The 26,917-nt window shown below is 34.4% G+C and overlaps 1 protein-coding gene across 2 annotated transcripts in view; it reads left to right on the forward strand.

The window, feature by feature from the left end:
* The window catches only part of Top2 (topoisomerase 2), a 100,622-nt gene extending 75,543 nt beyond the window's left edge, over window positions 1-25,079 (forward strand). For both annotated transcript variants that reach the window (XM_069831960.1, XM_069831961.1), the window contains 7 exons: window positions 1,426-1,558; window positions 2,273-2,446; window positions 5,149-5,278; window positions 5,364-5,488; window positions 9,622-9,765; window positions 17,483-17,616; window positions 24,160-25,079. In XM_069831960.1, coding sequence (XP_069688061.1) covers window positions 1,426-1,558; window positions 2,273-2,446; window positions 5,149-5,278; window positions 5,364-5,488; window positions 9,622-9,765; window positions 17,483-17,616; window positions 24,160-24,312 — 993 coding nt within the window. In that variant the 3' untranslated portion in view covers window positions 24,313-25,079. The remainder of the gene's footprint in view (window positions 1-1,425; window positions 1,559-2,272; window positions 2,447-5,148; window positions 5,279-5,363; window positions 5,489-9,621; window positions 9,766-17,482; window positions 17,617-24,159) is intronic.
* The last annotated feature ends 1,838 nt before the right edge of the window (window positions 25,080-26,917 follow it).

The following is a 26,917-nucleotide window of genomic DNA, read 5'->3' on the forward strand; positions in this document are numbered from 1 at the left end:
TAGCTCACTCACTCAAGTTCACTGTATGTCGAACCCAAGACTTCCAGAGACAGTCCACTGCACTTCGAACCCGAGACTTCCGGAGTCAATTCACTGCACTTCGAACCCAAGACTTCCGGACGCGTTGCTTCCGCCTAGACGCTGCCACAGTTGTTGTCCTTCTCACGTCGAACCCCGATCTCGAAGGCTGGCTTCCTTGCTCACTCGCTGTTGATTCACAAACTGACTAGACAGACTCGAAGGCTCCTCGCTTTTTTTTATCAAGTCACACATTCTCGAATGTGACCAGCCTCATGGTCTAGTGGTCAGATCTTCTGGCTATAGTTCATGAGCTCCCGGGTTTGATTCCCGGTTAAAGCACAGGAATTTTTCCTTAAAGGGTATTATTCCTGTGTTCGTCCATGGCCTGGAATTTAGGTTAAGTTTAGATTTAAGATCTCTCCTGGCACCACATCATAATCATCCTATCACATCATCGGGGTAATGTAACTCCGCCTTCCAGGTGCCCCAACCTCAGAAGTGGGTTACAACTAAGCCACAGCCAGGAGAGAAGACCAGAAATGTCGAAAAGACAACCTGGTGGCATTGGATAAAAAAAAAAAAACTTCGTAGTACAGTAGTGAATCTGGGCCAATGTTGTTATGTATTTCGGGAAAATATAAACAGAAACAAATGCGGGAAATAATGCTGGTGCAGTTAATTCATTGTTAGAGTGTCCTTTTCGAGAACAAATAATATTGAAAGAAAGGAAGTTATAAATAAAGAGAGAACCTACCGAGATACCTACAACATCGCTGACAATTTTTTCTGCCAGATAATCTTAAAACGCGAGTTTCTATTGCATCCTGGTATGGGCAACATAAATGGTTAGGTGGTATTGTGGTGCAAAATAAACTTCTCTGTTGGCCTTGTTCGTTGCTGTCAAAGGAAAAAAATAAAAAGAAAAGGAAGAAAGGGGAATTTCAACACGTAATATGGGTTGCTTCATCACACTGAAACTCACAGCATAATAGCTTATTTGGTGAGTGAAATTATTATTTTTCATTAATAATAATAATAATACAGTAATAATGATATTAATAATATAATAACAGTAATAATTAATATCATGAATAAACATTTCCTATCGGAGGCACTTAAACTAGTTGCATCTGACCTCACTGAGGATTTTGATCACCGGCCGCTACTGATGCACAATACTATTAGTTTAGCAGAAATTCCTGTTTTTGTTTAATATTTTGCGTAAGAAATCCAATCAACTGTTTCTAACTTTTCAAGTGGCGGACTTTTATAAATTTTGGGAATGCAGAAGCGGGGTTCAACTATGTTACAAAAATATGCATTGTTTGTATACACAATTTTTTTCTTCTCAAATGTAATTTACACGAAATACCCACTTCTTACGATTTTCTCTTTTGTATCCAGGCAAGGAAAGAAAAACTAAGCAACGAGGAGAAGGATGAGTTTGATTTGTTGGAAGGAAATCGGAAGACTTTAACTGATCGATTGGGTACATCTCCTGAAGATATAGAAAAGAAATTGAATGCTAAGCGGAAAGGTATGTATGTTACAATTGTGTTTTGTTTTGTGTTCACACAGTACACATTATGTTTGCTGATAATTTAGTAGAGGAGAAATATCTTTTCATGCAAATCACCTGTTATGTGTAAACCGGAGAATTAAAAGTTCATCTTTTTATTTTGGTGCATATCAAATGATTTCAATTATGTATGTCTTTTGAATAATAATTCAAGAAAGTAAACTGTAAGTATGATGAACTAATTTGTTGCAAAACATGTGGAACATTATAATCAGAAAGCGTGTCTCACTATTGTTGCACTCATTTTTTTAACATAAAGGCAACTGCTTCCCCACTATGTAGGCAAATAATTAATATTAGCTATAAAAGAGTTTTTGCACGATAATGTGTTTCCTCCTCATTAACTTACAGCAAACATGTGCCATGATTGAAAGTTGATTTTACTGAATTCAGAGTTGCTAACCAAGATAAGTATGTTGAAATATTACTGCTCCAAAGTTCTAATGTAAACCACTGCCTTCTGTGTATGCTACAATCCTACAATGCATGTAAAATTCATACGCAAAAGGCAGTATTAATTAATATCAATCATACGAAACAAATCACTGCATTTGAAATGTACTGAACTTTATTTAAACAATTCAAACTTCACTTAAAAAGAAATAAAAATCATTTCATTTGAACACGAAATATTACAAGTACCGGTACCCGAATCATTATTTCTGGTTGCAGATATAAAACAGAAGAAACCAAAGAAGGAGAAAAGAGAGTCATCTAAATCTCCTAAGAAAAAGGGCAAAGGGAAAAATCCTTGGGATTCTGATTCAGAGGAGGATGATGAAATGAGTTCTGATGATGAACCTAGTGTACCTTTACCACAAAGGACGACCAGTCGTAGAACTGCTGGTATGGTTATATTTCATATAACTTCATTTTTGATTTGCACTTAATTTGATACAAAGATTCTGTACAGTGTCATGACACCACCTGTTCAGAGCTGAACTAATTGAAACCCGAAATGAGCTCTGCTATATGAAGGTGTATCTATTGATCCAACTAAAAGTTTTGAGGTCAACGAAAAATGTTCTGTTTACACTCTGTAATTTACTACTACTGTAAAATCCCTCTTATCCAGCACCAAAGAGACCAAGCTAGTTCCAGATACGAGATTTTGCCAGATACTTGAATAAATACCACTACTGTAAAATCCCTCTTATCCAGCACCAAAGAGACCAAGCTAGTTCCAGATACGAGATTTTGCCAGATACTTGAATAAATACCGATATATACAAAAAAAAAAAAATTTGGTATTTCATGGTGCCAAATGTTGAAATTGCAGCCATGTGAAGCTATTTCTCTATCACTTGCTCGTAACTGAATAAACATAAAAACTGTGTGGATTTTCCTTATTAAAATACATCACACAACACAAATAAATACAGTAATTCCTGGTACGAATATTCACTAAAAATTAAAGTTCGTGTGATCTTTCTAATGTGGCAACAGTAACGATCCGAACATAACTACATAAACTTTGTGGATTTTCTTTCTTATAATACGTCACACAACAACACATAATACAGTAATTTTAGGTTTGAATATTCACTGTAAACGAAAGTTCATTTGAACTTCCTAATGTGGCAACACTGACAGCCCGAACTTAACTAAATAAACAAAAGAACTGTGTGGATTTTCGTTATTAAAACACATCACACAACACAAATAATACTTCGGAATATGTATTATATATCTTTCTTGAGTTAAATTCTATCGTACCTGGTTAACATGTTTCGGCCTGTTATGGGCCTTCTTCAGAACTGGTTGTTGCTGGTCTTGGCGCCTTTTGTTTCCTGTGGGGGTGTGTTTGTGTAGTGTAATGTGGAGTCAAAGAGTGTGTGTGTTCTGAAATTGAGTTGTGTGTTGAGAATTTCATTTGGATGTGTTTTTGTGTGTCTGTATATTTCGTATTGTTCCAGTCAGTTTAGTTTCTGGCTTTTTGGTTGGATGTGTAGAATTTCCATGTCTGTGTTGATGTCTCTGTAGGTGTGGTTAGTATTTGTGACGTGTTCCGCATATGTGGATGTGTTTTGTAATTTTGTTATGGCTGTGAATGTGTTCTTTGCAACGTGTTTGAAATGATCTGCCTGTCAGTCCTATGTAGAAGTTGTTGCAGGTGTTACATTTGAGTTTGTATACGCCTGTGTGGTTGTATTTGTTTGTGTGTTGAGATGTTTTTGTAGAGTATTATTTGTTCTGTATGCGATGTTGTAATTTAATTTCTTGAATGAGGTTGCAATCTTGTGTGTGTTTTTGTTTTCGTATGTTAGTGAGATGTATTTTTTGTGTTTGTGTTGTATTCTTATGTTTTTGTGATTATGTTTTGTCTTTCGTATTATGTTGGGGTTGTATCCGTTTTCTTGTGATATGTATTTGATTGTGTTTAGCTCTTCGTTGTAATCCTGTTGATTCATTGGTACGTTGAGTAGTCTGTGTACCATTTTTCGGAATGCAGCTTGTTTGTGTTGTGTGGGGTGGTTGGATGTGTTGTGTATGTGTGTTGTTGTTTTTGTTGTGGGTTTTCTATATACTTTGTGTGTTTGTTGTCTACTTTTGCTATTGTGATGTCTAGAAAATTTATAGATTTGTTGTTTTCAATTTCTAATGTGTAATGTATTGCACACAAGATTGCAACCTCATTCAAGAAATTAAATTACAGCATCGCATACAGAACAAATAATACCCTACAAAAACATCTCGACCACAAACAACACAAACAAACAAATTCAACCACACAGGCGTATATACAAACTCAAATGTAACACCTGCAACAACTTCTACATAGGACAGAAAGGCAGGTCATTTCAAACACGTTACAAAGAACACATCACAGCTATAACAAAATTACAAAACACATCCACATATGCAGAACACGTCACAAATGCACCACACCTACAGAGACATCAATACAGACATGGAAATTCTACACATCCAACCAAAAAGCCAGAAACTAAACATACTAGAACAATACGAAATATACAGACACACAAAAACACATACAAATGAAATTCTCAACACACAACTCAATTTCAAAACACACACACTCTTTGACTCCACATTACACTACACAAACACACCCCCAAGGAAACAAAACAAAAGGCGCCAAGACCAGCAACAACCAGTTCTGAAGAAGGTCCAGAACAGGCCAAAACATGTAACCAAGTACGATAGAATTTAACACAAGAAAGTCATATAATACATATTCCAAAGTAATAAAGTGTTAAAAGTTGTGTAATCAGGATGTACAAATAATACATTAATTTTAGGTTTAAATAGTCACTGAAAATGAAAGTTCGTGCAAACTTCCTAATGTGGCATAACTGACGGCCCAGATTGTGGGTGATGGTTGAACAGCTATTGTCAATCGTCATCATCATCATCATTGGCGCTACAGCCCTTGGTGGGCCTGGGCCTCCCTTAGTAATTGTCGCCATCCGTCTCTATCTTGTGTAGCAGCCTTCCAATTCTATTGTCAATGCCATTGTTAAAAAAATGTCAAGGATGGTCATTGTCTTTGCAATGTATATGTTAATTTTCAATTTCTGTTTCAGCTGCGAATATTAAGTTCAGGTTTGATAGTGATGAAGAAGAAGAAGATGACGATCATAATTTTGAGCTCCATGACAACAAAATGGAAAACGGAGATTATGTACCTGAAATTGATGCAGAATTGGGCAATGAGTAAGAATACTGCCGAACATAAAATCTAATTGCATTTTATTCTAATATTTTTCTCTGGTGTTATTAATATACTTCTCTTTTGTAGGAAAGAAGGACACGTTGAAATAAGCGATACTGATAGTGAATTTGAATTTAAGAGCAAGTCAAAAAAGCGACAAGTGTCAGATTCAGATAATGAGTCAAGTAACAAACGGAAACCAACAAAGCCAGGTATGAATAGCTTCAGTTTTAATTTGTACAAATATTGAAAAGTGTAATTTGCACATTTTGAAAGAGAATTATACTCAGTGGCAATCATCCTGTATATGACCTTCCAACAGCTTCATTGTTCCCGTGAATCAGAGAAGTTGTTGTTGTTTTCTAATGCCAGGCATTTGACAATGAAGTCATTTGACCTCTTGCACTCCAATATTTTTCAAAGATATTATCATGGCCAGCCACTGAAGCACAGATTTTGAGGTGTTCCGAATCCATTTCTTGGTTTGAGTTGCACAATGGACAGTTAGGGGACTGATATATTCCAATTCTATGCAGGTGTTTGGCCAAACAATCATGGCCTGTTGCCAATCTAAATGCAGCTACAGACGATTTTCTTGGTAAATTGGGAATTAACTGTGGATTTTGATGCAGAGAGTTCCATTTTTTTCCCTTGGGATTGTGTTATCAAATTTTGTTTGTTGAAGTCTAAGTATGTAGATTTAATAAATCTTTTCACAGAGTAATACGTAGATTTAGTAACAGGTCTGTAAGTAGCAGTGCTGCCCTTCTTTGCTAAAGCATCCACATTCTCGTTTCCCAGGATTCCACAATGGGATGGTATCCATTGGAATACAATTCTTTTATTAAGTGATATTAATTGAGAGAGCATTTTAGTTATTTCTGCTGTTTGAGATGAAGGTGTGTGTTTAGAGACTATTGATAGAATAGCTGCTTTGGAGTCTGACAATATAACTGCATTCCTAAATTTATTGATGTGGCATAGAAGATTCCTGAGACTTTCCCTTATTGCAATGATTTCACCATCAAAACTTGTTGTTCCATATCCAAGAGATCTATAAAGTGAGAAGAGACAGCACGTAACACCTGCACCAGCATCTTGTTCTCTGGAGATCAAGGATCCGTCGGTGTATAAATGAAGCCAGTTTTGTGGAGGGTACCTAATATTAATTGTCTCTAAAGACAATTGTTTCAGTATTTCAGTGTTTACTTCTGATTTCAGTATTTCTTCTGTTAAATTTAGATTATATTCTATATTTAATAGAGTTAAAGGGTTTGGTTTAATTTGTAGGTTTTCTTTTAAATTCGGAATATTGATTTTCTGTTTTAATTCTTGAACAATGGATATGAAACTTTTTTGAGTTTACAATCTACAGAGAGGACTGTACGAATGCCAATTGTTTCCTGGTAATCTGATAAGTTTTTCGTATTGAATCAGTGCTTTTTCTTCTATTGTCATTTTGATGCTGTTAATATTAGTGAGGAATCTCATAGAATCTATTGGAGTTGTTTTGATTCCACCAGTAATGAGTCTGAGAGCTTGGTTTTGAACATATTCTATGTCGTTTATGAAAGGTGAAGTAATCAAAATTTCTCCGCAGTATGTCAGCACTGGCTGTATAAACATTTTGTATGTAGTGAATCAGAGAAGTGCAATATTGCCTAGTAAAGGAGTATCAGTATCAAGGGGGATGTTGGCATTAGGACATTTAAGTCTCAAATTTAGTAGCTTGCAAGATACAAGAAGAATGAATTTCTAAGAATCCCCCCTCCCCCAAATCGCAGTTTTAGATTAAACTGTTCCCTCTGTACAATTATGTTGTTGTTTTCTAATGCCAGGTAAATGGCAAGTTGTAGCCGATTTAAGTGAACACCATATTTTAATGTTTTGGTAGCTACTTCATCCACACACAAAGTCCATACCTTTGGAGTAACAGCGCGTCTGGCCGCGAAACCAGGTGGTCCGGGTTCAGTTCCCGGTCAGGGCAAGTTACCTGGTTGAGGTTTTTTCTGGTGTTTTCCCTCAACCAAATATCTGGACCCCGGACTCATTTCACCGGCATTATCACGTTCATCTCATTCAGATGCTAAATAACCTAAGCTGTTGATAAAGCGTCGTAAAATAACCTTACTTACTGGCTTTTAAGGAACCTGGAGGTTCATTGCCGCCCTTACATAAGCCCGCCATCGGTCCCTATCCTGAGCAAAATTAATCCAGTTTCTATCATCATATCCCACCTCCCTCAAATCCATTTTAATATTATCTTCCCATCTATGTCTTGGCCTCCCTAAAGGTCTTTTCCCCTCCGGCCTCCCAACTAACACTCTATATGCATTTCTGGATTCGCCCATACGTGCTACTTGCCCTTCCCATCTCAAACGTCTAGATTTAATGTTCCTAATTATGTCAGGTGAAGAATACAATGCGTGCAGTTCTGCGTTGTGTAACTTTCTCCATTCTCCTGTAACTTCATTCCTCTTAGCCCCCAATATTTTCCTAAGCACCTTATTCTCAAACACCCTTAACCTATGTTCCTCTCTCAAAGTGATAGTCCAAGTTTCACAATCATAAAGAACAACCAGTAACTGTTTTATAAATTCTAACTTTCAGATTTTTTGACAGCAGACTGGATGATAAAAGCTTCTAAACCGAATAATAACAGGCATTTCCCATATTTATTCTGTGTTTAATTTCCTCCCGAGTATCATTTATATTTGTTATTGGTGCTCCCAGGTATTTGAATTTTTCCACCTCTTCAAAAGATAAATTTCCAATTTTTATATTTCCATTTCGTACAATATTCTCGTCACGAGACATAATCATATACTTTGTCTTTTCGGGATTTACTTCCAAACCTATCTCTGTACTTGCCTCAAGTAAAATTCTCGTTTTTCCCTAATTGTTTGTAGATTTTCTCCTAACATATTCACGTCATCCGCATAGACAAGCAGCTGATGTAACCCGTTCAATTCCAAACCCTCTCTGTTATCCTGGACTTTCCTAATGGCATACTCTAGAGCAAAGTTAAAAAGTAAAGGTGATAGTGCATCTCCTTGCTTTAGCCCACAGTGAATAAGTAAATTTAACTTCAGAATGTGTGAAAGCATGTAGTGTGAACTAATCTATGGTATCCCGAATATGTTCAGGAACAAAACATTTCGGTCCAGGGGCCCCAGTTTTTCTCTCATCCAGAAAATATAATTTTACCAAAGATGACGACTTTGAGGAAGACATAGTATGTAGAATTATTGTTGAATTGTATGATAGTGACGAATTTTAAATTGCCAAAAAAAAAAAAAAAAAAAAAAAAAATCATTCATATTGATCAAAATTTCTTACATAGATTCCACCACGTCCATCTTGCGAATATTGAAAAGTTTAGGCTCTAACTTCTGGTACAGTAAAACAAATGAGGAACGGAATTACTTCTGGAGAGGAGTGATATTGTTGCATTAAAGTTCAAATTCCTTCGGACAATGCACAGAATTAGAGTTTATGACAGGAGACCAATATTTTACTTATTTGAGACCTGAATAAATCAAAGCCACACACTGAAATATACTTGAAAAAACAGCTCAAGAAATGGGTTGAAAGTTCGACAAAAACGGAATTTTTACCAGAAAGCAATTGGGTATCTCGATCTAAATTGACGTCAGATTATTGTGATCAAATGACAGCTCTTACATTTAAAGATAGTTTTTGAACTGATACATTAAATTGTAAGTAAACTGATTGGAATATTAAAGTGAAAATTTGTATATTGCATGTCCACATTTTAACAAATATGTGATGAAAGTTTAAGATTAATTGATGTGAAAATGTAGAAGTTAGAAATTTCACAGATCCCATAGCCTTAAGAAATACTGTTTAATATTATATTCCCGTCAAAAAATGTTTAAATTATTTGGTTCTGAAGTTAAAAATTTAAATTTCCATTTAAACTATTTCCCTCACGAGAAAGGATATTAGTGACTTCTCAGTATGTATGGATTTCGGAACGTGCTTGAATGAAAGTACAAATCAGTAACTTCTGAAGTTGAATTGCAAACAAAAACTAAACGCTTAAGTTTTAAGTTGGACTTTTCCAGTCATCATTCTCAGCAGTGTTGCTCGAACTTTTGTATACATGTAAACTATTGGCTGGAGGTCAGCAAAGATACAACCTCACTATATTTCTTGTAATCTCTGCAACTCTTGAAGAAATCATTAATGTCAACTTGGTTATTTCAAAATTTCTAAGCTGTTCTGGAAGTTGGACATCTTTTTGTATGACTGCACACTAATATCGAACATTGTTCATATACAAAAAAAAAAAAAAAAAAGTATATTTTGTGTAAAATTTCAGCCAAAGAAGTATCATCAGATGCAATGTTTGATTCACTTATAAGTGGAAGTACCGGAGGAGGAAATGGAGTTGCTGGTGCTGATGCTGATGCAATTGAAATATCATCAGAAGAGGATCTTGCTCCACCAACCCAGAAGAAGCCAGGTAAGTTCAGATTTTAGCATGTCAGGCCACAGTATAAGAAGAATCAGTAGGGACAACTCTTGTCGGCACCTTTGATGTTGTTGGTACTAAATTCAGTAAGGTCTAGTTCTCAATGAATCTAAGTATGTCGCTAGTATCAAACCACTATCAAAATATTAGTAAAATATTTATTTATTTATTTTATTGGTCAGTAATATGAATAATCTTGTATGTATATTATCTATCATTAATATTATGTCGCTAGGAAGTCAAAATATGTCCATTGTTGACATTCATGTTTGCACTTCACCGTAACAGACGCCATGATGTATTATGTTGTATTTGGATCAATTTCACCAACATAAGCCTCAAGCAGTGACTTGAACGTTAGCGTCAATTAGTGAATATTTTCATGACGATTGCATACGGAAGTAATTATTATTATGGTTATATTGCCATTCCTTTGCCTCATGTCTTTAAAATTATAAGATGAGTAATGAATGTTTTCAATTAATATTAAATTATGCCAGCCTGTCGTAGATGGAGATCCATCTGGTGGAGGTTCCAGACAATACACCCGGTTTCGTGACATGCGCATTCAGAATTTGTTCCCACGAAATGGCTTAGGTGTCTTTACTGTATGTTCTCTATACTGTGGTCAGACTTTCAAAAACAAAAAAAATGAGCACTGTTAAATTTTACTTTTCCATTATTTTCACTATTTTTTGTGTTCAGCTTTTCTGTGTTTACACTATTTTTATCCTATGTTATTAGCCAAATTCCTAATTTGTAACAATTTACACTCAAGCTTTCAAAAACAAAAAAAAAAAATAGCACTGTTAAATTTTACTTTTCCATTTTCACTATTTTTTGTGTTTACACTATTTTTATCCTATGTTATTAGCCAAATTCCTAATTTGTAACAATTTACACTCAGGCTTACAAAAAAAAAAAAATAGCACTGTTAAATTTTACTTTTCCATTATTTTCACTATTTTCTGTGTTCAGCTTTTCTGTGTTTACACTATTTTTATCCTATGTTATTAGCCAAATTCCTAATTTGTAACAATTTACACTCAGGCTTTCGAAAACAAAAACAAAAAAAAAAAAAATAGCACTGTTAAATTTTACTTTTCCACTATTTTCACTATTTTTTGTGTTCAGTTTTCTGTGTTTACACTATTTTTGTCCTATGTTATTAGCCAAATTCCTAATTTGTAACAATTTACACTCAGGCTTTCAAAAAAAAAAAAAAAATAGCACTGTTAAATTTTACTTTTCCATTATTTTCACTATTTTTTGTGTTCAGCTTTTCTGTGTTTACACTATTTTTATCCTATGTTATTAGCCAAATTCCTAATTTGTAACAATTTACACTCAAGCTTTCAAAAACAAAAAAAAAATAGCACTGTTAAATTTTACTTTTCCATTTTCACTATTTTTTGTGTTTACACTATTTTTATCCTATGTTATTAGCCAAATTCATAATTTGTAACAATTTACACTCAGGCTTACAAAAAAAAAAAAAAAAAATAGCACTGTTAAATTTTACTTTTCCATTATTTTCACTATTTTTTGTGTTCAGCTTTTCTGTGTTTACACTATTTTTATCCTATGTTATTAGCCAAATTCCTAATTTGTAACAATTTACACTCAGGCTTTCAAAAAAAAAAAAATAGCACTGTTAAATTTTACTTTTCCATTATTTTCACTATTTTCTGTGTTCAGCTTTTCTGTGTTTACACTATTTTTATCCTATGTTATTAGCCAAATTCCTAATTTGTAACAATTTACACTCAGGCTTTCGAAAACAAAAACAAAAAAAAAAAAAAATAGCACTGTTAAATTTTACTTTTCCACTATTTTCACTATTTTTTGTGTTCAGTTTTCTGTGTTTACACTATTTTTGTCCTATGTTATTAGCCAAATTCCTAATTTGTAACAATTTACACTCAGGCTTTCAAAAAAAAAATAGCACTGTTAAATTTTACTTTTCCATTATTTTCACTATTTTTTGTGTTCATCTTTTCTGTGTTTACACTATTTTTATCCTATGTTATTAGCCAAATTCCTAATTTGTAACAATTTACACTCAGGCTTTCAAAAAAAAAAAAATAGCACTGTTAAATTTTATTTTTCCATTATTTTCACTATTTTTTGTGTTCAGCTTTTCTGTGTTTACACTATTTTTATCCTATGTTATTAGCCAAATTCCTAATTTGTAACAATTTACACTCAGGCTTTCAAAAACAAAAAAAAAGAAATAGCACACTTAAATTTTACTTTTCCATTATTTTCACTATTTTTTGTGTTCAGCTTTTCTGTGTTTACACTATTTTTATCCTATGTTATTAGCCAAATTCCTAATTTGTAACAATTTACACTCAGGCTTTCAAAAAAAAAAAAAATATAGCACTGTTAAATTTTACTTTTCCATTATTTTTTGTGTTCAGCTTTTCTGTGTTTACACTATTTTTATCCTATGTTATTAGCCAAATTCCTAATTTGTAACAATTTACACTCAGGCTTTCAAAAACAAAAAAAAAAAAGTAGCACACTTAAATTTTACTTTTCCATGATTTTCACTATTTTTTGTGTTCAGCTTTTCTCTGTTTACACTATTTTTATCCTATGTTATTAGCCAAATTCCTAATTTGTAACAATTTACACTCAGGCTTTCAAAAACAATAAAACAAATAGCACTGTTAAATTTTACTTTTCCATTATTTTCACTATTTTTTGTGTTCAGCTTTTCTGTGTTTACACTATTTTTATCCTATGTTATTAGCCAAATTCCTAATTTGTAACAATTTACACTCAGGCTTTCAAAAACAATAAAAAAAAATAGCACTGTTAAATTTTATTTTTCCATTATTTTCACTATTTTTTGTGTTCAGCTTTTCTGTGTTTACACTATTTTTATCCTATGTTATTAGCCAAATTCCTAATTTGTAACAATTTACACTGAGCTTGAAATTGTTCAGTGTAACTAATTCGATGTAAAACCATGCTGAACTGCATTGTGAAATGATGTTACGCTATAATTATTTCAGAAGATAAACAATTTCAGGAATATTCGTAGTGTTGAAGGGAACCTAGGAATGTTAGTCCCAACTAATAATACTATAGTGAGGAATGAAAATCAAAATAATTGATTAAATGGCGATCTTACTCGTGTTAATTATGTAAGCATGTGCGGCTTACAGCTGTTTCGGTGCTATTCAGAAAACAGAAATACAACATAGCATACAGAACAGAAAACACACTATAAAGACATCTCAACACACAAACAAATAAATACAACCACACAGGCGTATACAAACTCACATGCAATAGTTGCGACAGTTTCTACATTGGACAGACAGGCAGATCATTCCAAAACTCGATACAAAGAACACATTAAAGCAATAACCAGAGGACACAATACATCTACATATGCCGAACACAACTAATGCTAACCACACATACAATAACATAAACACAGAAAACCAAAAACTCAACACACTAGAACAATATGAAATATATATGGACACACTAAAACACACCCGAATCAAATTTTAAACACACAGAATAATTTCAGAACACACACACTATTTGACACAACTCTTCATCACACGAACACACCCACACAACAGGCAGTGAAGTTGAGATAGCGCCGAGATCTAGTAGGCTCTGAGGAAGGTGTCGAATAGCACCGAAACAGCTGTAAGCCGCACATGCTTACACAATTAACACGAGTAAGATCGCCATTTAATCAATTATTTATATTCAAGTATTAAAAGTAGTGTACGAAAGATTCAACATGGAATGAAAATCTTTGAAACTCTGCTATTATTATATCTGTTGTTGATGGTGATAAATAGAGCCCTGATTTATATGTAAAATTAGTATTGCACAAGATTAATGTATTTTTATATTCGATTAACTGTTATTTTTTTCCTCTGACACTCTCATTTTATGTTAAAAATTAGTTGTTTTTGTGCGAGATCGTGCGTATTTGCTTGGTTTCCGCACAAAACCAATCCGCGGAAAGTCTAAAATTCCACATTCAGTATTCCCAACCTAACACACATAACAATTTCTCTCTTCTTACCGCTTAAGTGACATATTGATTTTAATGCTTTAGGCTTTTAAGATATTATTTTTAGAGACGTTCAATATAGTAATAATTATAAATTGGAAACTTACCACTGCAATTTCACCTAAATTGCACTCTTAATTATTGTTTTTAAGTATTTGCAAAAATTAAGTAAACTCTACAACTCCACTTAAGTTACTGCATTCGTGATGCAAGTAATTAAGGAAGCCGTGAAAAAATCAACAAGATTCCAGACTCATCATAGACTGGGGGGGAAAAAAGACAGACGTATATCACGGCCTGCTGGAATATAGTAAACACAGAAAACATTTTAAAGCAACAATTTTTTGTTTTGCAAATTTGCCGTCATTGAACAGAAACCAAGATGGAGATTTCATTGCAACTAATTAGAAATTCCTCTTTCATGTATGTAATAAACGATCTTCGCACAAAATAATGTACGATACACGAGCGGTATGTTTTCTTTCAATTCTCGGAAATTAAAAAGGCTCAACTACGTTTCGCTTTTTCAAACTTTTCCTCGAACATGAAAACTTCAACATACTGCTCTTGTAACGTATATTACTATTAAATAATTTCTTTTATAAATCTTGACTGATGCGAAAATAAATGCATTTCTATTCAATGCATAAAATACAGATGTTTGAAGAGTCAGTGACTGGAAATGCTGCTGCCTCACCACCACTAAGTGTTAATGGAGTGGACCACGTGATCCACGCTCCCACCACGTGCCTGTTTGTCTGCTAATTTCCTCCCTTTGGGAATACAATCACGAGCATAATGATACACAGCAGAATAAGACATAAACCGTCTGCTAATTTCACTTTTGCAAGAACCATTTACAGTTACTGATGGATGTAGCAACCATCCATCACAGTTCAGTGTCAGAAAAACGTTAAATAGTGAACCTTGAATTAACTTTTGTTACGAATAATTTCGAGGGAAAAATTGTTCCAGGGCCGGGTATCGAACCCGGGACCTTTGATTAAACATACCAATGCTCTCCCAACTGAGCTACCCGGGAACTCTACCAGACACCGATCCAATTTTTCCCTCTATATCCACAGACCTCAAAGTGGGCTGACAACCGTCAAGCAACCAACATTGAGTGCACACTAACTTTGTGTGACTTAAATTGTGGTTTTCTGTTAACGAACAGTGACGTGTATTAAGTGTATTTAAGTCATACAGAGTTAGTGTGCACTCAATGTTGGTTGTTTGACGGTTGTCAGCCCACTTTGAGGTCTGTGGATAAGAGGGAAAAATTGGTTCGGTGTCTGGTAGAGTTCGCGGTTAGCTCAGTTGGGAGAGCGTTGGTACGTTTAACCAAAGGTCCCGGGTTCGATACCCGACCCCGGAACAATTTTTCCCTCGAAATTATTCAAATCAACTTTACAGGGAGTTACACCTGAAAGCTTGATTTGCAACTTTTGTTACATCTACATAGTTTTCATATGTTGTGGTTCCAGGAAAACTACGCAAGTCTCATGGTCCTGATGTGTTACGTTTTGCATATATAATACTGCCCTTGTCTCACGTTCTGAACCGAGAGTTCCCTAGTGCTTATAGCCACGCCTCTTAGGTCTGCTCGGACCGGCACGGCAGCATATGACATGTGCGGAAAACATTATCCTATGCCAGTGCAGTGGTTTTTACTGTTTATAATACTGGGTACTGTAATCGTGGTTACCACTATCGCTGTTATCTCTGATGGAGATTTCCTAAAATGTATGTACACACTTGGCCACTCTTCGTTCAGTCTGGACAACTGCTGAATTGCCATAGGGCAGCATTTCTCAATGTATGTTCTGGGGTTCCGTGAGCCCTATATGATTTTAAATTTTATTTTATACCTTTTTTTTACTTGGTTATTTGTTGTTGTTTTCTAATGCCAGGCATTTGACAGTAAAGTCATTTGACCTCTTGCACTCCAATATTTTTCAAAAATATTGTCATGGTTAGCCACTGACGCACAGATTTTGAGATGTTCTGAATCCATTTCTTGGTTTGAGTTACACAATGGACAGTTAGGGGACTGATATATTCCAATTCTATGCAGATGCTTGGCCAAACAGTCATGGCCTGTTGCCAATCTAAATGCAGCTACAGACGATTTTCGTGGTAAATCGGGAATTAACTGTGGATTTTGGTGCAGAGAGTTCCATTTTTTCCCTTGAGATTGTGTTATCAAATTTTGTTTGTTGAAGTCTAAGTATGTAGATTTAATAAATCTCTTCACAGAGTAATACGTAGATTTAGTAACAGGTCTGTAAGTAGCAGTGCTGCCCTTCTTTGCTAAAGCATCCACATTCTCGTTTCCCAGGATTCCACAATGGGATGGTATCCATTGGAATACAATTCTTTTATTGAGTGATATTAATTGAGAGACTAATCGTGGTTACCACTATCGCTATTGTCTCTGATGGAGATTTCCTAAAATGTATGTACACACTCGGCCACTCTTCGTTCAGTCTGGACAATTGCTGAATTACCATAGGGCAGCATTTCTCAATGTATGTTCCGGGGTTCCGTGAGCCCTATATGATTTTAAATTTTATTTTATACCTTTTTTTACTTGGTTATTTAACGACATTGTATCAACTACTACGTTATTTTGCATCAATGGGAATGATGATTGTGAAATGGTATTTGGCGAGATGAGGTCAGGGATTCGCCAAACATTACATGACATTCGCCTTACGGTTGCGGAAAACCTCGGGAAAAAATCCAACCAGATAATCAGCCCAAGCGGGAATCGAACCCGCGCCCGAGCGAAACTCTGAATCAATAGGCAAGCGCCTTAGTCGACTGGGCTACTCGGTGGCTATTTTATACTTAGTGGATACTATAAAAATATATAAATGTAACGAAAATATGAATCAATAACAACATGAAACCACCGATAATGATAATGATAATAATAATAATATTCCAATAATATGCGTAATAACAATATGTTCAATGAATATCTAAAATGGAAAATACCCATAATACTTATCACTTTCATCACTGGATTCTCTGCATATGTGTTCACTAAAACAAAATACCGAAAAGACAAAATGCAGAAGTTACAGTAGAAATGAGACTACAACTTTCCGCCATAAAACCAGTTTTTGGGCTTGAAAAGCAAATACATTCGTCCCACTGAACAGAATTATTGAGGTACTAGCTTTCACTTGTCTGTTAATTACTAAATATTAATCAAATATTACAAGGATTCCGCAGTTACACTTTAGATTAAAAGGGGTTTCGCGGTGGAAAAAGTTTGAGAAACACTGCCATAGAGGAAAGAGTTTACGGATGTGTACACGTGATAACCGTAATCGTGATTAGGTCGATAATCTCAAGTAGAGACTGTAGTCTACCAGTGGTATTAGTGTTTAGTTACAGGAATTGATGAGAAGGACATAATTTGTTTTGTGAGGGGATAGCCTATACATTCGCTTGTCCATAGCTGACGAAAGAAATCCTGAAAAGGCCGATGTGTTCAACGTAGGGTAGTAGGCACATGCGGTACCCAGGACCTCCCACTCTCTCCCTCTGCATCTTGCCCCGCAAAGAAACAGCTCAGGAAGTGAGGCACGGGCAGTAATTAGCTACCTCTTGAGGATGGCAGTTATTTCTTAAATCTTGTTACAGAAGCCCCAAAGAAGAAAACTTTGTTCAAGGGAAATTCGGACGAGAATAAACCTAAGAAAGCTCCTAAGAAAGCACCAAAGAAGAAGCATGATTCTGATTCTGAAGATGATATGTTTGGACCAACGAAGAAGAAGGTTTGTTTATATTAATAACGATATTCTTGTGGTATTGTTTAAGTGTTATTTACCTTGACATTCCTTCTTGTTTTGGGACAGGGCAATCTTTGTCACAATTAGGCCTACAGTATTAAATTTTTTTGCATTTGCAACTGCATATATCAAATAGTGTGTTCGCTTCTTCTTTGAATTTTGCATGTTATTTTAATTACTGTCACTATGTCGTTTCTTACAAGGCTTCATTAAGTTTTAAGTATTGATCGTGGTAAGTACGAATCAGTAATATTCTTGCATGACTGACTTTCGGAATTTGTGTCTTTACCTGGGTTTCCTTAGTTTTGATAGCAACTCTTTCTGAAATCTCAACAGTAAATTCTTCTGATTTGAAGTCAGGTTTTAATTAATTTTTGACCAATAGATATATTTCATTACATCCTGATAGTTAGGTAATTGTGATTAGAGATGGCCGATATTTCACAAACCGATATTTTGTCGCAGATAAACCTGTGACTGATGACATGAAATGTCTGTGACAAAATATCGCTATCGAAATCTGCTCCGTATTCAGTACTCTGTGACTGATATTTTCTCCTCTACGTCGCAGGTTTGCGTGTGCGCATGATGCAATAACAGCACTCTGGCGGTAGTTTCTCCATCTTATTATAAATGACGTAGTTATTACACGATTTAAATAATAACACCATTGGTTACCAGTACTTAATCTTGTGTAAAATCCTGTCTGAACAACTGTTTTGTTTTGTAATTATTTTCCAATGTTTTTCCGAATACTTATGTTTCATTAATTTGTATTCTATGACTCAATATTATAATGTTAATGCACGACTTAAAATAATTTATCCATTATATTATATACAATAAAAAGGATCAATTTTTAAAACGATTAGGATAATCACATAACCTCAATTTCTCCATACCCAACTACATTTAAAAATGATCAACAGGATCAATATCTGTAATATAACCTCTTGGTACATGAGGTTAACTCTTGACATGTTACTGTTCAGTTAGGTAAGTATTTATTTGTTAATGGTACATGTACATAATTTCTTTGTTGGATTTTCCCATATAAATTACTGATGAGTGGTGTGTATAGAGAAATCGTATTCATATATCACTGCTCTTCAATATTTCCTGCTAATTTTTATCAGTGTAATTCATGCTACGTATCGATATAAAATATCAGTGTGACAAAATCACCGATAAAAGTCACAGATATTTAATTGTCACAGTCACAGTTGTCACAGATACTTGAAAATATCGTTTAAGCTCATCTCTAATTGTGATGGGTTCAGCTCCTCTGACATTGCGAATACAGGGTAGAAGGTCAGATTTCTTGTATTAATTAGAAATATTCTGATTTAAATACCCTCCAACATAAGAATGAATTTCCATTGATTATATTACATTAATTATATCATATGTAAGAGTTTTGTGATTATTCTCAATTTTCTTATAGATTGAGGTTTTTGTGACTCTTCAAGATGAAACAACAGGGGACCAAAAATATGTCGAATCTTTTAACATGTATTTTTTTTTTAAACATGTTCCTGGTATTCTGTTCAGATTACTGGAGAACGTTGTCTCGTGAAAAAATCTGAACCTCAGAATTTTGTGAAAATTTCAAAATATGATGCTCTTGGGGCACCTCTAAATATTAATGTAGAGAAAATATATTTTGTATTGTTCTTTATGATATTATCCCACAACTTTTCCCAGAAATATCGAAAAGACAACCTGGTGGCATTAGATAAAAAAAAAACCCCCCTTTTCCCTAGTATTACACTTTGATTCCATAAACTTCATATTTTCAGTCCACCCTACTCCCTAGTGGTTAGCCACGCCTCTTAGGTCTGCTTGGACCATCACGGTAGCTGAAGCATATTACATATTCTTAAATATTATCCTATGCCATTACAGGGATCTATACTGGAGACTCTAGTCATGGTTACCACTATCGCTATTATTTCTGATTGTGATTTCCGAAAAATGTATGTGCACACTAGGCCACTCTTCGCACAGTCTGGACAGCTGCTGAATTACCATAGAGCAGGGTTTCTTCAAGTATGTTGCCAGAGTTCCGTGAGCCCTATATGATTTTAAATTTTATTTTGTACTTCTTTTTTTTTACTTGGTTATTTAACGATACTGTATCAACTACTAGGTTAATTAGCGTCGATGGGATTGGTGATAGCGAGATAGTATTTGGCGAGATGAGACTGGGGATTCCCCATAGATTACCTGACATTCGCTTTATGGTTGGGGAAAAACTCGGAAAAAACCCAACCAGGTAATCAGCCCAAGCGGGAATCGAACCCGCGTCTGAGCACAACTCTAGATCGGTAAGCAAGTGCTTAGCTGAATGAACTGCACCGGTGGATAGTATAAAAACATATAAATATTACGAAAATATGTATCAGTAATAATTTGAAACCACCAATAATAATAGTAATAGCATGGATAAATATATAATAGGATGCGAAACTGCAGTCAGCACCATCTGGCCGTGGGGGGCTGAAATAAGATGATCAGTGCCCAACGTCGTAGGTGGTAAACGTTAGAACTACGTGTTGGGTACATTACTGTACTTTTTTTTTAAAGCAAGACGTAAAGCGCTGCAGCAAGACCGTTCTTTTATTACAGACGTGGACAAATTATTAGCAAAATTGAAGATTTTTATTATATATTTTTACAAAATATGATTTTTCAATTTGGACTACAGTTGACATTTTTGTGTATTTCCAAATAATTAGCCAAATTGAAGATTTGTATTGTATATTTTTCAAAATTTAACTCCTCAATTTGGACTACATTGGATATTTTTGCATATTGACAAATTATTAGCAAAACTGAAAGTTTTTATTGTATATTTTTACAAAATTCGATTCTTCAATTTGGACTACAGTTGACATTTTGGATATTTCCAAATTATTAGCAAAACTGAAGATTTTTGTTTTATACTTTTACAAAATTTGACTCTTCAATGCAGTTGACATTTTTGCTAATTTACAAATTATTAGCAAAATTGAAGATTTTTATTATATATTTTTACAAAACTTGACTCTTCAATTTAAACTACAGTTGACATTTTTGCATATTTCTGTGTACTGTAATGGTGTAAATATGCAAAATTGTCAACTGTAGTTTAAATTGAAAAGTCAAATTTTGTAAACAGAATTATCATAAAAATCGTCAATTTTGTTAATAATTTGCCCACGTCTGTACATTTGCTTCACCGTCGCTGTAGCAAGCGTGCAGCAAATCAAAACTTTGCTTTACGAGTTTGCTGCACGATCCATCAGGGCGGAATGTGTGTTTTGGTCTTTTGCAACGTTTATTATTGTCAAAATCGTCTAGTAATAATAATTCCATGTCATTATCATGGAAGTCGAAATTATTTAACATGTTTGGTTCTTTTAGGGTTAAATTTATTACGGCAGAAATAGAAGCCAATATTAATTGTCCACCATTTTGCAGTCAGTTGACCTACTTACGTTTTTTTTCGACCCTCATTTTGCTGCAGCAAAGGCATGAAGGGCTTTAAAAAAAACGCACGGTTACCCAGAGTTCTCTATTTATCCATTCGAGATATTGCTCGAGAGTTGAGGAGACGAGATGGCAGACAGAAACTTGCTAATAAGTGAACATAAAGTGATACGTGTGTGTATAAGCAGTGTATGTTAAACAGTGATGCTTATGGACGTTGTAAAAATAGTGTTGTTGAATGTATTGTAAAGTAATAGTAATATAATAAATTGAACTATCTAAGTAGTTCTTGCAGACTTTTCCATTACGCTGTACAGTAAATACCCAAAGAATACAATCCCAATTATCTAATCTTTTGCTTTATTTTTTGTCTCTGTCTGGTTATATTTTAATCGGGTGGTGTAAAACACATCGTCTCTTTTATCTTCCTGTTGGCTCCAGTAAGAACTTTCAGTGGAATATGCTGTGAGGAATAAAACTGTAAATGTTTTATTTTAAATTGGGTAAGTTTTGAATATCGATGAGGGTGGGAGGGAATACTTTCTGCACAGTTTAACATTTTCGTCACCAGGTGCGCTGCTAAATGCATGGAGTAATTACTCTTTTCGCTACTTGGTGCGCTGCTAGATGTAATAACGCCCCTCCCACACACAGATGGCAGCAAGATCAATTTCTACAACAGCGCCTCTAGTATGTGTTATGGGAAACTCAGTAAGTTTCGCATCCTATTATATATTTATCCATGGTAATAGTAATAATATCCCAATACTTACTTATGGCTTTTAAGGAACCCGCAGGTTCATTGCCGCCCTCACATAAGCCCGCCATCAATCCCTATCCTGTGCAAGATTAATCCAGTCTCTATCATCATATCCTACCTCCCTCAAATCCATTTTAATATCCTCCCATCTACGTCTCGGCCTCCCCAAAGGTCTTTTCCCCTCCGGTCTCCCAGCTAACCTCTATATGCATTTCTGGATTCGCCCATACGTGCTACATGCCCTGCCCATCTCAAATGTCTGGATTTAATGTTCCTAATTATATCAGGTGAAGAATACAATGTGTGCAGTTCTGCGTTGTGTAACTTTCTCCATTCTCCTGTAACTAATAATATCACAATAATATGCGTAATAATAATAATATTATTATTATTATTATTATTATTATTATTATTATTATTATTATTATTATTATTATTATTAAACATTTAAAACGGAAAATAATATTTACCACTTTCATCATTGGATTCTTTGCATATGTGTCCACTAAAACAAAATACCGAAACAGACAAAAATGCAGAAGTAGAAATGAGACTACAACTTTTCGCTATAAAACCAGATTCCAGGCTTAAAAAGCAAACCCAAAATTATTGAGAAACTAGCTTTCACTTGTCTGTTAATTATTAAATACTAGTAAAATATTACTTTCAAGGAACTCCTCTATCTAGCATGGTACAGCTATTGATTGTTTCAGGCACAGTAAATGTCGTTCCAAAGTCTTCATAGAAGAAACAAGTGAATTGAAGTGAACCTTGCTGTATGCTAAATTCATCGATAGTGTCTCTGATGCCATTACTTGGTCTTTTCTGATGTTTATAACAATTTCTTCGTAAAAGTGGGTTTTCTTATATTTTCTCTAAGTAGCATCGTTATTAGTAGGTTTTGTTTTTGCAATATTAAATACGAAATATGCAAATATATGTTTTTACCTCTAAAATATGCATTAACACCACAAAAAAAATGCAATTTTATGCACTATAAAATTGTACCAAAGTAATGTATTGCACATGAAATGTACATACGTTAAATATAAAATTTACTTTGTCATACGTTAAAAGTGTTAAAATTGTTAAAAAAGGTATTACCTTCGACAGACGGCCCGTTTCGACGCTATGTGTCGTCATCTTCAGTGTCTCTTGAACCACTGGTGATCTTGACTCTGCGATGTGCAGTTGTCGATGGTAGGGTGGGAGTGTGTTGTTCCTATGGTGGTGGTTGGCTGTTTGTATGTTATGATGTATTATGACGTCAAATAATGTGTGCGTATCGAACTGTAGTTTTGTGTTAAGTATATATTGTGGGTGTGCTATTGTATTCTTATATATTTCGTACTGTTCTAGGATGTTTAACTGTGAACTTTTTGGTGTGATGTGTAAAATTTCCGTATCTGTTTCTATATTATTGTAGTCATGATTATTGTTGATAATGTGGTCTGCATAATTTGATGTGATGTAAGGTTTGGTTATAGCTTTAATATGTTCATTATATCTTGTATGAAAGGATCTTCCTGTCTGTCCTATGTAAAAATGTGGGCAACTATTGCATTTTAATTTGTAAACTCCAGTTGAATTATATATACTTGAATGTTTAGTGTGGTTATTTAAGTATTTCTGTATTGTATTATTTGTTTTGTATGCAATTTTGTACTTAGTTTTCTGAATGAAGTTGCAATTTTGTGGGTATTGGTATTGTGATATGTTAATGTTATGTATTTATTCTCGCGTGCTGTTTGTGTTGGTTTGTTCTGTTTTTGTTTTGCCTTTTTTTATTAGTGTGTCTATTATGTTAGGGTTGTATCCATTGTCTTGTGCTATATATTTTATTGTGTTTAATTCTTCAGTGTAGTTGTCATTGTTCATTGGTATATTAATTAATCTGTGTGTCATTGTACGGAAAGCTGCATGTTTATGTTGTATGGGATGATTTGATGAATTGTGTATATGTGTTGTGGTTGTAGTGGGTTTCCTGTATATTTTGAATTCGTGTCTGTTTTTTGTTTTGGTTATGGTGATGTCTAAGAAGTTTATAGCTTGCTTATGTTCCATTTCTACTGTATACTTTAATTTGGGGTGTCTGTCGAAGGTAAATACCTTTTTTAACAATTTTAACACTTTTAACGTATGACAAAGTAAATTTTATATTTTTAACAAAGTGTTAACGAGAACTTTAATCAATCAATGAAGATGTTAAATATTGCCGTTCTAACAAAACAAAATATTCTTTTGTGTAGATTTTTAATGATTAACTATTACACATTTTCACCATCTTTATTTTGCAGAAATCTAAAAAGAAGGTAGATTCTTCAGATGAAGATGACATTGATGATGACTTCGTTCCACCTCCAAGATCCACTGGGGGAAGAGCACGGAAGCCAGTGAAGTATAGTTTTGGTGATGATGATGATGATGGAGATGATGGTGATGAGGATTAGAAGCTACATGTTTGTGACACTTTCAAACAAGAGTTGGAAAAGTGTCGTTTAGGACACAAATGAAGGCTTCATTGCAAATAGCAGACTAGCAAGAGCCAGTGAACAGTTTTAATGTTGTTTGTTGTGTAATGTAACTTATTGGACGCAGCAAGAAATGTTTGTATCTGTGTTTTGTGATTTTAAGTTTAAACACATTGCAATAATATAAGGCTTCATGTTCACTTGAATATGAAAATAGATTTTAGGTATTACCATCTTGGAAACAGTGTTTTAATCATTGGATACATTCATTTTTCTTCTTGTACTTCTGAGAAAAGTGTGAGACATCACATTTTGTATTTATTGATCTTAGAGTTCAGTTTGGTGTCTGGAGAATTTTCTCATTATTTAGATATTTATATCAATTGTTCTTATTTTAATAAAGAGAGGTTAGAATAAGAGTAATGTAAATACTGCAACACTGTACCACTTAGTTGTGAGCGAGGTGGGACTTTGTGTGTTTCTATTAGTAGTGAATTTTGTAGTATTAGCATTCCAAACTGCATATTTTAAGTTGATACATTGGCCATTTATGTTTTTAATAAATGAAGGTTGAGTTTCTAGATTCTTCGTAATTTAATGCAAATAGTGATGAGCTGATGCATAATCAACTAACTTCATTCACTTGTTATGAGTCCACTGCTTTTATAAGACATGACATAACATATGCAAGCATATGAATTTATATTTCAGAATGTTCCATAATATAGCTTTGGTTTTAAATATTAGCCAGAAGTTGTAGCATTTCTTGTATCTCCTTCAATATCTATATATATGTAATAATGACCAGCTATTCATTTTCACTGAACAGTGTGCAGGGCTTGGAAATTAAATATATTTACGCGAATATAAGCTGCACCTACATTTTTAGGTTAGTTTTTGGGAAAAAGGAAATTTCAGCACCCTCCTTAACCTGTCAGTGATGTACTGATATGATAGTGAAATAGGGAATACCATATTTACCCTAATATAAGCCGCACCTATACATTTTTAGGATAATTTTTGGGGGAAAAAAATTTCAGCACCCTACTTAATCTGTCAGTGATGTACTGATATGGTAGTGAAATAGGTATACATATCTACTAATGACCAGCTATTCAGTTTTACTGAACATTGTGCAGGGCTTGGAAATTAAAAACCGTATTTACCCGAATATAAGCCGCACCTACATTTTTAGGTTAATTTTTGGGGGAAAGAAATTTCAGCACCCTACTTAATCTGTCAGTGATATGATACTGAAATAGGGAATACCGTATTTACCCGAATATAAGCTGCACCTACATTTTTAGGTTAATTTTTGGGGAAAAGGAAATTTCAGCACCGTACTTAATCTGTCAGTGATGTACTGATATGATAGTGAAATAGGTATACATATCTACTAATGACCAGCTATTCAGTTTTACTGAACATTGTGCAGGGCTTGGAAATTAAAAACCGTATTTACCCGAATATAAGCCGCACCTACATTTTTTTAGGTTAATTTTTGGGAAAAAGGAAATTTCAGCACACTACTTAATCTGTCAGTGATGTACTGATATGATAGTGAAATAGGGAATACCGTATTTACCCGAATATAAGCCGCGCCTACATTTTTAGGATAATTTTTGGGGGAAAGAAATTTCAGCACCCTACTTAATCTGTCAGTGATGTACTGATATGATACTGAAACAGGGAATACCGTATTTACCCGAATATAAGCCGCACCTACATTTTTAGGATAATTTTTGGGGGAAAGAAATTTCAGCACCCTACTTAATCTGTCATTGATGTACTGATATGATAGTGAAATAGGTATACATATCTACTAATGACCAGCTATTCAGTTTTACTGAACATTGTGCAGGGCTTGGAAATTAAGAACCGTATTTACCCGAATATAAGCCGCACCTACATTTTTAGGTTAATTTTTGGGAAAAAGGAAATTTCAGCACCCTACTTAACCTGTCAGTGATGTACTGATATGATATTCAAATAGGGAATACCGTATTTACCCGAATATAAGCTGCACCTACATTTTTAGGATAATTTTTGGGGAAAATAAATTTCAGCACCCTACTTAATCTGTCATTGATGTACTGATATGATAGTGAAATAGGTATACATATCTACTAATGACCAGCTATTCAGTTTTACTGAACATTGTGTAGGGCTTGGAAATTAAATATCGTATTTACCCGAATATAAGCCGCACCTACATTTTTAAGTTAATTTTTGGGGTGGAAAAAAGGAAATTTCAGCACCCCACTTAACCTCTCAGTGATGTATTGATGATAGTGAAATAGGTATCAAATGGATTAAATTATGAATCTAAATCATACCCAACCACTGATTTTATGCAAAATTAATTTCTATAATGCACTACAAGTTGGTTGTAAAGAACATAGAAACAAAATATGTACACACGTATTCACTCATCCAATCACTGTCATTTCTCTCTTCTGATGAGTCTGAAACATTATCATTGTCCCAAAGAATATAATCTTCACTCCTGTCAAGGGTGTTTGTTATACAGCACTTCTTGAAGCCTTCGATGATGGTTTCTGTAGAAATGCGATCCCATTTGGAG

The sequence above is a fragment of the Periplaneta americana genome, chromosome 7 (assembly GCF_040183065.1).
Source record: "Periplaneta americana isolate PAMFEO1 chromosome 7, P.americana_PAMFEO1_priV1, whole genome shotgun sequence".
In the NCBI taxonomy this organism is placed as follows: Eukaryota; Metazoa; Arthropoda; class Insecta; order Blattodea; family Blattidae; genus Periplaneta; species Periplaneta americana.